At 27.8% G+C, this 15,096-nt stretch overlaps 1 protein-coding gene across 2 annotated transcripts in view; it reads left to right on the forward strand.

Annotated features, from left to right (window-relative positions):
• Positions 1–13,255: 13,255 nt before the first annotated feature.
• Positions 13,256–15,096, forward strand: part of LOC112592294 (Fanconi anemia group J protein homolog) — a 42,488-nt gene continuing 40,647 nt past the window's right edge. For both annotated transcript variants that reach the window (XM_025336314.1, XM_025336315.1), the window contains exons 1-2: positions 13,256–13,579; positions 13,647–13,758. In XM_025336314.1, coding sequence (XP_025192099.1) covers positions 13,469–13,579; positions 13,647–13,758 — 223 coding nt within the window. In that variant the 5' untranslated portion in view covers positions 13,256–13,468. The remainder of the gene's footprint in view (positions 13,580–13,646; positions 13,759–15,096) is intronic.

Genomic DNA, 15,096 nt, shown 5'->3' on the forward strand with positions numbered 1-15,096 from the left:
CGGATAAAAAGAGTAAAAAGACTCCCCGCAAGTCTGCGCGGTATATGTTTTATATTAATTTTTTTATTATACACGTATTTTACACGCCGCCGCTCCCATTGTGCCAGAGCAAATGACGTAATCATACATACACGAGACCAACACTATATACCGTCTATACCTTTTACGTATATATGTTATACCTATGTATGTACGTATGTATGTATATATATATATATATATATAAGTGTAAGTACGACTACGTTTTGTCTAACCTGCAACGCGGCCACGCAAACGGGCGAGCTCGCGAGGATTACGACTAAAAATATAATACATCTCTATTAAAACATCTGCCGTTTATTTTTCGTATGATACGTGTTTTACACAAGTGTCCCCGAGTATCGTAATATATCATTACGCCCGTGAAACAACTACACCAGTAAACGTTTAGGTATTGTACGATTACAATATTATACCTATTGACGATTAGGGAGCCGTTTGACCTACGTCGTCGGAGTGCCACGGCCGTCGCGTTGATAACGTTTGAATCGTTTGATTATTGTTATTTATTTCCATTATTACTGTGACTGGACGTCAGTACGTCACGCTCATAAAATCGATTTAAACCGATGTCGTAATAATAGTGATAATAATATGACGGTGTACTTGTCTATGGGCGTAAGTGCGCCTAATAACATGTACCTCTATCCACCTACGCGCGATTTTCGGGGGGGGAAAAAATGAAATATCGTCGAGTCCTAACATAACGGCGGCCGGTGGTACAACTACGAAAACACCGCACATTCTATATTGGTATCCATTATCCAATATACATAACCGTATTTTACTCTGGGTCACCTCGAGACTTCCAGAAATTTTAATATTCTAAACGTGTCTTCTCAAATTTATAGACTTCTAAGCGCGTGTCGTTGCGACATAAAAGTATGAGTAATTTTCTTATAAATAATAATATCGAATACTTGGTATACAATTATCATATTATTATCTATAATAAATAAATAAATACAAATCTTGACCTACACAAGAACAAATTCATTATAATGTCAAAGAGAAAGTATAAATCAATGGCTTGAATGCTTTATTATCGTGGGAAATAACTGAATTGAATTGACGGATTGTGGAATGCAACATATTTGAAGTTAAATTTTAGAATTTACTTTGATATTATTCTCTGATTACAATGGAATATTTCGGTAGATTTCATATATATTTTTTTGAATTATTCCAAGGTTTTGTGAAATTCTTTGGAACTATTCCTATTAGGTATACTGGTAATCTCCTCATTTAAATGGTTTATTCAAACGATCTCGCGAATTGTACAACTAAGAATAAAATATAAGAAATATTTTATCATTCCAATTATAAGTTGGCATAGAAATCGAACAAAAAATGCATATTTGATATGAATAATATTATTTCTAGTTAATAATTTAAATAATTAAATAAAACATAGTATATTATGTAAGTCAATATTATCTCCGTTCAGAATGTGTCTTTAAATTATAACACAAAGTAATGCAATATGCTTTTTTCAATATTTTTAAGTGTATTTTATATTGTTAACTTGCACAAGTATACGTCATAATGAATTATTGGATTACACGCGAATCGTGCCGTACGTCATAAATAATTGATTCTGTAATAGTATAGTTACTTCAAATTATATTAAACATTTTTATATGTATAACATTCATACTACATTGTTGTTTGTTATACAAACTATATTGATCATCAATTACCTAATAATAAATTTAATCAATACATTTAAAAAAAAAAATAATAATTAACATAATTGAAAAATTTAAAAAAGAATAAATCACTTTTTCTTACTTTATTATGTAAAATAGAAAACACTCCGTAAAAGGTTGAAATAAAAATTAATTTATACGAATTGATAACACATAATATGAATAAAATGACTTGAATTTTTGTTATAAACCGTTTAAAATTAATTTGTAAAAATTGAATTAAAATAATATTGGATTATGGCTTATATTTTGATGTAAAATATTAGAGTTTAACTATGTAAAAATAATATATTATATAGAGGGGATTACGAGAAAGAATGTTGATAATTAAAATTATATATTGTGTTTACATTATAAATTTCCACAAATATTTTATTTTTCTGTGTAGGTGTCAAAACCATGTCATTTTATGCGGTAATTAATATTTATTATTTGCGTTGGAAATAAGTATTAATGTTTTATGAATACATTCAGCTACTATGTTTTTAACATATATTAACGCCAGAACACTGCGTAAACACAAACAACCGTTAGACAATCAATTGTCCATAATTAAGATTGTGAACAATAATTTTGGATTTTAAGTGCGGACAAGAAGAAAATAGCAAGAACCATTTTACTATTATACATTATAACATAATATATACACATATTTATTGTACTTGTAGATACACGGGTATGTAAATATGCTATAGTAGATTCGTATTTTTAGTTTGTAAAATATTAATATTTATTATAAGTATTTGCCATTCGGAATAATCTTTTTATTGAGTTTTCCACTACACTTATTTATACCTTTCATGTTATATAATGAACCTATTTAGAGATTCATAGATAGTACACAGTGCAATTGGAAAATGAACTTTTATAATCGGTTAAAAAAAAAAAAAAATATAATGATAATTACATTTTGGTATTGACAACGAATTCATTAATCGCGACCGTGAATCGTTTAATTTCTAAGCACACGTAATACGTTCATAATATTTTTTATATGTATAATGTACATATATACTACATAACACGTGACGACGAAGATTCGGGATTTCGAAGGGTCTTTAAAACTGCGTAGACATTATTACTTACTAAAATAAATTATGAGAAAAAAAGTCGACCCTCCTATATTACAATAATATAATGTTATACATTGGGCATATACGACATATAAATGAGTAAAATAAATATGAGTAGCACATAGCGTGTTCGAAATTATATTACCTACCTACTGCTTTTCTTAATGAAATGCGCGGTAGGTACCTAACCTATACATTATATCGTTATTATTACTCTGTATCCGATACGATCGGTAAACGCGACGACGATGCTCACTTATTGCTGTACAACATTATACGTTTATAATACGTATCGAATTATAATCGTCTTTTTCGGTCTATAGCACCACGCATTTCGCCGTACATTAATGTGTACACTGTACAGGTACCCGACAACGACGATAATAATTATTATTTTATTACCATATTCCATACACATCGCAGCATAATAATATTGGCGGTCGTTCCCTTCACGTGTATATTTATGTAATGTAAAAGCGGTACCTACCGTCGTCGTCGCGGTCGTTACGATACACGTCTGTGTCGTTGTGGGTACCTACAAAGTATATTATTTTAAACAGGCAAGTACGGTGCGTTGTATATTATAATATTATATATCGTACTAAACGAGGCGACGGCGATGTGTACACGTCGCGTTTTGTTTTAATGTCGACTCCCGGGCGGGTGAGACGAGACGCATATAATATAAAATATAACGTTTCCGTTTATTCATATTATGTGCGTTGCGCGTATATACGAGCAAATCCGAAAAGTTTTTACACATTCGTGTTCCGTCACAGTTTACTCGTCATTGTCGTCATTGTCGTCGTCGTTGTCGTCGTTGTCGCCGCCGCATACACACACACACACACACACACACACACATAATATAATGATAAAAGCAATTCGCCGTCACGCCCGTACTGTGGATGGAGCGGGAGAGGAAGTCTAGGGACGACAGTAAAAAAAAACTAATTCTGGTTCGCGTGCGATCGAAACAATATTATATATCCGTAAAGCCGTATACATAATATGTATATGTATATATAGCTCGTCGTAGGTATACGATCCAAAAAAATAATTATATATATATAAACAGCGGAAAGTGGAGGGAACTTGTAAAAACAAACGCACACGGTGTTTTTCTCCTAGTTCTTTTGCCAGCCGCCGCTGTCGTCACGTGATTATTATATTAATACCTATCATATTATTCGTGTTACGTGGTTCTACTGCGAAGTCCGAGGAATGATTAGAATAATATAATATCGCGGGCCTTCAATATTGAATGGGATACAGTGTGTCTGTACTCTATGTGAGTATACGTATACGAGAATTTTTAACTCCCGAATTAAACTAAAAGTCAGCAAACGATAGGGAGAGGTTTGTAGACATTTGGTTGTTGCGGCAATAGAGCTGAAAGTGGCGCGTATAGAAAGCTAAGAAGAACGACGCGTCCAACAACATAAATCAGCACATGCAAGCTCGGTTCATATGATATATATATATATATATATATATATGTGTGTGTGTGTGTGTGTGTATACTATACATATTTGTCTTGTAGTAAACTTGAGAAAAACCGACTCGATGGCCTTTTAACATCGGAAAACGGCCGTGATATATGATGTGTACATAATACACGATGTTCAAATCGTTCGTTAAGCACTATTTAGTATTAAATGGTAAAAGTTAAGTCCTCGGCCAGTTGTGTAATTGTAGAGAAGGACGAAGTCGTCACTCTTGCTCTCGGTCCCCATACAAGCCAACAGTAGAAATCCTTAAATCTTTTAAAATAAAGAAAAAAATATCATACATTTATTAGATAGAAATATTTTTTTCATCAAATCATTATGCATATAAGAACATAATATTTTATTTCACGTTTCACATGTTGTATAATATGTTGACGTATTGCCAACGTTAACGCGTTATCTGGGTTACAAAAATAACCTTATAATATAATTTCATGAATAATTACGATTGTAGCCTATATATAGGGTTATCGTTACATTATTTTTAACATTTTTTTTTTTTTTATAAACTCTTACGCAAGTATAGGTACACAATATTATTTAACTATATGGGTGCCTACGATTTGTTTCCGGTCCATAAAACGAGTCTTAAGACTTGTATAATTTGCAAACGATTTAGTTACGGTTTCGATTTTGGCGAATAAATTGTTTACCCCCTCCCACCAGATTTTTACTCGGCTACGTCATTAGTCTCATCCCTAACTTGCACGTCAACGTTAACTGTCACTTTGGTACGCGTCGACGACGAAGACCGTTATGCAGGTGCATCAACCGAGGACAAAAAACAAACGCGTCAATTATAGTATCGGCCGCCGTTGCACCGTTCGGTTTTTTAAATTTTTGCACTGGCGCGCGGCCCCCGTGGAATCCGGGCGGCGACCGATTGTCTTGTCTCGTGGATCGCGGTCGACCGCCAGGCGTGCGCTCTCCGGACACCTGAGTAATTATTATTATTATTATTACACCGACTGCGTGGAAGAACTTATATGCACATAATATATACGTTTTATAGTATAATCGTATGCAAATTGGTCGGCGCGCGTTTCCATTTGTAGGAAGCAATAATTTATCAGACAGATTTTCACACGCGCGCGAAACCGTTTTCTCGCGCTCCTTTTACCACCGTCGCAGCATCCCGTATTTCGCACGTCTGTGACATTCTTACCGCGTCTGTCTTAGTCGCCGCGAGCAGCCGTGACGCGTTAGGCGTTGCATTTCTTTGAGCGAAAAGATTTCGTAAAAACTGTACACATATACACACACTTAAATTTACTATCCGCGTACTGTACTATTACTAAAATATCTAATAAATATGTTGATTTAAACACTTAAGAAGATTTCCGCGTAGGTATTTTACATGTAGTGCATCCGTAGTGGCATATTTCTGTTCGCGAAGTTATCAGAAAGTACTGTGTGTGTGTGTGTGTCGACGAAGTCTCGATCTTTGCCCTCCTAACTGATCTTTTGATCTATATATTTTTACGTTTAACCACATTTATTAGTGTTATGGCGAGATATTGAACATCACGACTTACGAACAATGAGATATATCGTCAGATCCGTCATTCGTGAAATTCTCATAAATATATAAATTTTATAATACATTAAAATAAACGTAGGCGTGTATAACCCTTTTTCATCGGTCGTCCAAAAGTCTAATAAATGAATTTTAAATAAGGTAGAGTTCAGGGTTTACCCCTAAATTTAAAAAAATTAATTACCTTTGAAAATAATAACTAATAAAAAAAATAAAAATGAATAAAAGAAAATTGTTAATATTTAAAAAGACTGGTCGCTTCAATAATGTATTTTTAATTATACCTCATTTTATGATGGAAGTATTGTTGTGTGAATTTCAACATTAAGCTTGCACATGTTTACGGAAATGGTATATGTCTTATATTCGCAAAAAAAAAAAAAATAATACATTTCGAAAAAGTTAATGTTTAATATCGAACGATGCTGTTAATACTAGCTTGATAAAATTATTATTCAGTATAAGTTTTGACTAACTCGTGATTAGAACTGTCATTTCTGAGTTGTGACTTGCAAAGTCTCATAAAAAACAGATTATTTCAAAGCTTCAAATGATGTACCTATTGATGTTATTATCAATGGCTGTTAGTATAATTTGAAACAAAAATGCAGGACAGTGTACAATTTAAGATTTTATAGGAATAGTAAAGCACATATATTTAGTTTTATTTAAATTATTATCTAACCATGATTTAACACTGTTTACTACTAAATTTTCTGTAGAATAAAATCACTTTATAATTATTGAGTAGGTAGGTATTAACTAACTTAAGTAGTAAGTTAAACACACAACTTTTGCAGTTATTTTTAAATTAAGTAATCCATTTATGAAAATTATAAAAAACAGAGGTCCTTGAGTGTATACTTTGCTGTACTGTCGGTAATGTTTAAAGGACTGCTGTAGATATCATCAATTTTAACTTTTTATGGTTTATTCGATAAGTAGGAGTGAATTAATTTACTAAAAATGCGGCGAATTCCTTTATTTTTAAGTTTTTTATAATTAAGTATGGTTTATTGTGTCAAATGTTTTTTTTATACCTTGAAAAATTCCTAAAACATTATATTTTTTATCCAATTTTTCAAGGATAAATCATTAACAATGAAAATATTTAAATATGTGTATTGCGTCTCTAGTAGATTTACAGAAATAAAATCAAACTAATTGTGAGAAAAACAAATTTTTTCAAAAATCTAACTACTCTATTTTTAAGATATTTTTCCAATACTTTAGAAAGTGATAAGAGATAATAAATAGGTTGATAATTATGACATTCAGTTTTTGTTTCATTTTTAAAAAGTGGAACAAATATACAATTTTTAAATAGTTCTGTTTATACGCCTGATGACAAAAATAAATTAAAAATTAGTATTTGAAATATTTTTCAAAATAGGTTTTTTAAGCCACTTTCAAAATATGAAACATGTATTTTCAATTTAACAATATATTTTTGAATAATAATTCATCAATTGGATTTAAGAATATGCTATCTTTTATGAAGTAATTTTTGTTTAAATATCTCCATTCTTTTTATTCAACTTTTTTAGAAATAATGTTACTCTTAATATTTTACCAACGTTATTAAAAAAAGAATTAAATTTATTGCAAGTATTAAACTTATTTTCTGTAATAATACATTTATAAGTTTAATTTTATTTATTAAATTAGTTTTCACTGTTTTTTTTATTTTTAAATTCTTTATCAATTTTCAAGTTTATTTAGGATTGTATTTTTTAGTTTTTAGAATTTTTCTATTAAGATTAACTCATAGCTTTACGAATAACTGTTATTAGAATGTTTCTATATACAGTAAATTATTTTTCAAGGTGAGATTAAAATGATTAAATGGTTATTTTTTATAGATATGTATTGCAATACCACTTGTTATTCAATTTTGTACTTAAAGATTTTTATTTGTTTTTTTAACATTAGTGTTGCAGATTTTTATTAATACATTTGTGAAAATAACCTATATCTAGGTTAATAGCGTAGGTAATAGAAAAAAAATGATATTTGTATTTTATTTTTACTTCTGATGACAAGGAATTAATAATTTACAAATGACCATTTGAACAGTTATTATATTATGGTTTATGAAACAATAACTTAAATACAATATTTAAGATATGTTAAACAAAACTGATTCATAATATTGATCATTGGTTCTTGAATCACGATAATATATTAGTATAATGTTATATCGTGTAGTATATACTATTATTACGTATACACTATTACATCATACTTTATACAGATATTTAATAAATTAAAATATTTTTTTTTTACAATAACCCTTGTTTCCACAGCAAAAACAACTGCTAATAATATTATTTATTGTAAATTATAATAATAATTAATAAATATTGATTACTACGGTATCGAATCAGATTGCATTTGATCTAATTTAATAATAATTATTGTAAGTATACATTGTATAAAATGCACGTACAATAATAATATTGTAATAATGAATTTTTTTTTAAATCGGTGACCATAAATAAATAAGCTTAATCTAGAGTTATTTCTCTGGTAAAACTAAAAATCTATTAAGTATGAAAAAGAAGGAATTTACCTTCTCCCACATATAAAGCAGTAGATACTTATAATAGTTATTTGTTAGTAATAGAAAAAAAAATATAAAACGAAAAGTTTAAAAATCTAAACATCAAAAACTTAAAGGTAGGTTATAATAACAAAAAACGTGTATATAAAACACAGTTATAAATTAATAAATAAAATATAAAATATGTCATACAAATACTTTTTACCTATATATATATTTACGATATAAATCCAAATGACAATTTTTCCAATAAGATGTTTATCTAATTATAATAATTGTTCTAATCTAAATATAATTGTCCATGACTAAATAATATTATTAATTTTATGATTATTTATTATTAGGATTAAAAAGGATTATTATTATTTATTAGGTATACAACACATTGTTTATTTTAATGTTACAATAAATTTAATTTTAATTCTTAATTATCGGGTGGTGCTGCTGAGTGCCTGCTCACAAATGTTAAATTCTGTTACTTTATATTACATTAACTATTAAATTTGTTCATTGTACACAAAGTTGTATAGATTGTAAATTATTTAAATATATATAAAAAAAAAAAAAATTCTTAATTGGGGGGTAGGGTTGAAAGACACTTTTGCCCACTCATTCAAATAACTGAGGAGCAGCCCCCTCAGATTACGCTTATGCGTACATAAAGGTGACTATCACACACACATATACAATATATATGTTTATATATATTGTATATATATATATTTATATATATTTATTTATTATTAAAGAGGAAAATTCAATTTATACTAAATTTCTGTATCAAACCTGTTTGATAAGCGATGAATACAATATGAACGGTGAATAATATAAATTGAGAAATTACCCAGTAGTAACACCCAACATAAAATAAATATTTAGCGTTAATAACAATAATACACTTCGTCTATTATAGTCACTGCTATCTGTCTACAATATTAATTATTAGTTATTACTATATACTATAACTTTTGCTCCATATTCCTAAGTATGTAATAAAACACAATGTGTAATATGCAAATATTTATATGATAATTATTGATTGAGCACACTTAAATTCTACAAAAATCTCATCTCAGAGAGAAAAATAATATGGTTTATCATAATAATATGTACAACATTTTCATATCATGTATTTAAGAACTAAAATTGTTTTATGGCTTAAACATAGTCACAAGTAAAACTTTATCAGCTTATACAAAATTTCTTTATTTAAATTTTTGGTACTATACATTCGAAGATACTCGATTACTTTTAACTAGTTACATGTTGTATTTATTATAATCAGTTATTTAGTTTTTTTTAAAGTTTCAAGTCACTTAATAATGATTCTTCTATTTTGTAGCACTATTTTATTTGTTTGCAAATTGGATTAACAAGAAAAATGTATCATATAATTTATAATTAAAATTTGAAATTAATTTTAATTTGTAATTTTTATTTGTTAAAATATTGGTTACAGAACATTATAAAATATAATAATTAATGAAATAATATGTATGGTTACATCATAATATCATATTATATTAATAAAGTAAATTAACGCCGAATGACTAACTATGATATTTATCATGATCTGCTCCTGAGTCTCTACTCTCTAATAGGAACAGTAGAGATTAATCCCACGCACATTTAGAACGTTCTCTAATAACGGCAGATCTGCGATTGGCATTATGCGTGGGCTTCCATTTGAAAACTCCCGACTAACTCAGGTGAGAAAGACAGAGTTTTGCATGAAGTATGGAGTAGTTGTACTGAATCTCTAACAAGTTTGTTGGGGAAATCTTTATACTCAAACAGGAAGAAAAAAGGCCAGGGAGATGCTGATAGAATCGTCACCTTGCTGTATTGTGGCGGTTTCTGGTAAGATTTAGAAATGGTAGCATGTGAAGTATAGAGTGGTGGGAACAAACCTTAAGGGGGATAAGCTTTCCCCTTGCTAATTTCTTCCCAATGTTTGCCCATGGCATGCATGTTTGAATAAGTTTGTACTCGATAGTTAACTGTACAGTGTACATGCACCAAGTCGTGGCGTGTAGTTATTGGTGGTTTATACAGTTAGTCGACCTATTTGAAAATCCGCGTTACTTCTGAAATAATTATGAATTAAACTATTTACAACTATGCTAAAAGAATTAAAAGTTATTGCTAATTATTTATTACTTGGTTTATCTGAAACTGCATTCAATCAATGATCATAAAAACATATTACGTAATATAATAAAGTTTTACTTTTAAATATTTATATTATGTTTTAATAGAATATATTTTTACTTATTTTCACATTTATACACTTATAAAATATATTTGATTTTTATAATATAATTGTATTTTAATAACTATACTAAGCTACTATAATACTTATATATTATAATATCATATTTTATGAGATACTAGAAATATTAACTCACGACAGTGATATACGTAAATAGCCTATTCATAACGCCGTGTAATCATAACTTAATTAAAAAATTTAAATATATCATAACTAGAGTGTGGAATTGTATGCATTTCTATATTCTTAATGATTGATTAAAAAAAATAGCTAGGTAAGACACAAATTCAAATTTGAATTTTACGAGTTAGTGGGTGAAATTTGATAATGCATATTTGGTACACATAAATGTTATACATTTTCAAAAATTAAATTCATATATTGAAAAAAAAAAATAGTACTTAGTTAATATTATTGTCTAACTAAAAATAAATCCGAAAAAAAATAATCTATTTTTTAATCGAAATTATTGAAAATAAATTTTAAGTGGTAACTTTTTTGCAAAAGATATTAATGTAAACAATAAATTTAAACAAATTATTGGAAAAATATGGGTTTTGGCAATTTTCAAATATATTTAACATTATAATTGGGAGAGACTACAAAATCTAATTTGTAAATGAGAACAATATCACTCATTAGTTTGTTTTGCCATAATTTATAAACATCGAAAATACATACTGTGAACCCCTTTTTTATAGACTTAATACAAAATAGGATATTTAATCAAGAAAAAAAAATGGTTTTATAAATACTATTTAATTTATAAGGATTTGAAACGTTTTGCCATTTCGTATATTATTATTATTATTGTTCATTAAATATATTGTACATTATATACTGTACCTAAAAAATATTAGTGTAACTTAACATTTATCAAATAATTTAAAAATATTAAATCAAAAGTATCATTAAAAATATATGCTGTTTCTGTAGAGAATAATTTTTTAATACAATGATACCTACATTATATTAATTTTGATTTAATACACCAATTACAGCGTCTTACTCTATGGAGGCTTGACGATACCTAGCTATTATACAGCAATGCGTCTTCACCGGTTTATTTTTATTAAACCTCGTCCGCTGGTCCATCGGCTAGTTTACCTACGTATATTATTATTTATCATGATTTCAAAATTTTAAGATTTATTAAAACAGAAATAAAAGTAAGTTTAAAAATATTAATGGTTTAAAGACTTAACAGTTAATATTTGTTAATAACATTTTTTTGTAATACCTTACCTTGAGTTTGGTTCAGTACTTTTCATACGTTTTCATCACATTATTCTTTGTATTTGCATGGTGTGCGAGTATATTATAATGCATGCGTATAGTGTATACACAGATACACTGATTTGGTGACAATCGTAGATTCGTAGACGTCCGCAAACCTTGCTGGCAGGAGAAGCAGAATGTATATACATTTATATATAAGTTATTATAGTTAAATTAATATTGATGATAGAAATATTCTAATTTTTTATATCATTAATTTAATTACAGATTAAAATATAAATATTGGTAATAGAATGTGTTAGTGCGGTTTTAATTAAATTACCTCTACGGTTTAAAGTTTAAACACATTAAACCATCACGTGATTGCGGTGTATCTATAAACACTCGTTATCACCGATAAACCGCTTGCGGTACGCGTAAAATTGGACAGTACAAAAATATTGTGTATCGCGCACGCAATATTTACACATTTTTTGTTATATAAAATTATATTATGATATTTTTTTAAAACAATAGTTTGGGAAAAAAATTTAGCTTGCAGGAGAGGCTGCAACTGCAGTCCCCCTCCCCCGGTGTGTACGCATATAGTGACAGTGGCGATGAAGTATTAACATTTAAAATTTACCTATAACGTTTTTACAAATATTACTACAAAATGTCAAATTCAAGTCTTGTGAAACTTAAAAATAGAAAAAAAAAAACACTGTAAGTCTACAGTATACCTATATACATATATATATATTTAAGTAATAAATAAAAAATATTCTAATTTCAAACAGTAATAACCATGCAACGAGTATATAAAACAGAAATAATATTTATTCTTATAAATAATTATTACAGGTCCTTTCACTTGCCTCACCCCCAAAACGGCTGTAGACCCCCAATGGTCTGTAGGCTGTGTAGGTACTGGCCAAATTATTATATTCATACAAAGCAATACGAAAAATTATATCATATTTATTTTAAAAAAAAAAAGTTTAAAATAAGTTTTATATTCTGCACAATATTTAAGTTAGAATAGATGCATATTGAAATTCTTTTAAGTTCAATTTAGAAATTAGAAGCATAAAATTGATTTATTTCTTATTTTTATACGTATCGTGGACGTTGGTACTCAATAGGAGTAATAGGACGTTAAGATATTATATTTTATTCGATTTATTCTGAAAAGGGGTATGCAACGCCATCTGTGATAGAAAGTAATAAACTATTTCCCGCTTTAATTCGTGTTATCAGTTGACAACGTCACATGGAAATAATGTGAATATTCCTATTGTACTATCATAAATTTCAAATATTTTAAAAACCGCATAACTTATCAATTACTATGAATTACTTATGTAAATACTAAATAACACCGAACTTAGAGTTAGACATTGAATTCTAGTGTTCATTTTTAATTTGACTAACTCTCGTTTTCTGCTCTTTGTATTTATATCGTTTAAATTTAAACCGTTTTTGAACAAAATTGAAATCAACTTTTACCGTCTTGGTGTGTAGTTGAACGTTATTGACCATAACGATGTCGAACACTGGATCTAATGTTCAACCAGTGTTCACGTATACAATTGGTGGTGTTAGAATTGAAATGCCAGTCAAACCATATCCTTCTCAAGTTTCCATGATGGATAAGGTAAGCTTTTCAATAATGTCAATACAAGATAATAGATATATCCTTTATCGACTCTATTTCCATTTAGGTTATTCGTGGCTGTCAAAAACAACAAAATTGCCTTTTGGAAAGTCCTACAGGGTCTGGAAAAACATTGGCTTTATTATGTTCGGCGTTAGCATGGCAGAGAGCAGAAAAAGGTTTGTGACTATTATAGTTTTAGAATATTCATAAATTATTTTGTGATGATAAATATGTGTGCTTTAGAATTTGTGTATAACAACTGTGGTATATGGTAAACTCATATTCATGTTATAGGCAGGGTATTCATAGATAATATAATGTATATTAAGTATTTACGTTTTAAACTATCAAGGTGATAACATTTTTTAATCAATTATATTCTTACCATTTGAATACACATTAATTGCACAATTTCTATAATATATCATTTAAAAAAATAATAATAATATTATTTATGTAATTATGAAATTATAAATAAGTAGTAACTATGTTAATTACTGTTGTCATATTCTCATACTAAAAATATAAAATTAATTATATTTCATAGTGATATATTTTTTTTTAAATCAAATATCAATGATTTTTAGTATATAGTATACTGAATACACATTGTATATTATTGTGAAACATACTTATTACACTTTTATTAAATATATTAGACATTAGTTCATAAAGTACCTAGTATACTAATCTAATCTAGATACCCAATTTAATGCTTATGCAATTATGTATTTAGTACCATAGTACTTAATACAATAATAGTATTCTATACATTTACTGTTGATATTTAAACAAATTATTTGTTTATTTTCTGTAATAGAAACATTTTTCTCTTTCTGATTTAAGCGTTTATAATATATAGTAATTGATAATAGTATCATTTTATAAATGGTATAAGTGTGAAACTGAAAATTAGTATTACTATCAAGTAACTGTAGGTTGTTTAATGCTTTGTGTGTGTTTTTTTTGTCATTTTTATAATTTTTTAGATAATAGACATTAGATGTTAATAAGCAAAATAATAGTGTTGCATTTACATTATGTAATAGGTATAACCATATATTATACTAAATTAATTTTTAATGTTCAGTTTCTAAAAAATTTCCCATTTATCTATAACCTTTAATATATTTTTTATATTTTTGCTTCTTTTTTACTTTTAATATCATAATATAATATATTTATTTGGAAAAATGAAAAGAAATAAAATAAAAAAATCTAAAAATAATGAATAATATGTTTTATATGATACTGTATTTAATTTGTATGTAACGATACAAATGGTTAGTGATAAAAAAATGTAACCTGTATCAAATATTTTGAATAGAGCTTAAGTATAAATTTGAATACTAATTTACGACTATATTGCTAAGATAATATCTGTACATGCTTATGACTATTATCTTAGTTTAGTGTATATTAAATAATTTTGTTGCTTATTGCGACTTAGATTCTTATTATTAACTTCTATAAAATATACTTAAAAGGTTTTTTTAATATGCATATTTTTTATA

The sequence above is a fragment of the Melanaphis sacchari genome, unplaced genomic scaffold, assembly GCF_002803265.2.
Source record: "Melanaphis sacchari strain LSU unplaced genomic scaffold, SCAv2.0 Contig167_pilon_pilon, whole genome shotgun sequence".
Lineage (NCBI taxonomy): Eukaryota > Metazoa > Arthropoda > Insecta > Hemiptera > Aphididae > Melanaphis > Melanaphis sacchari.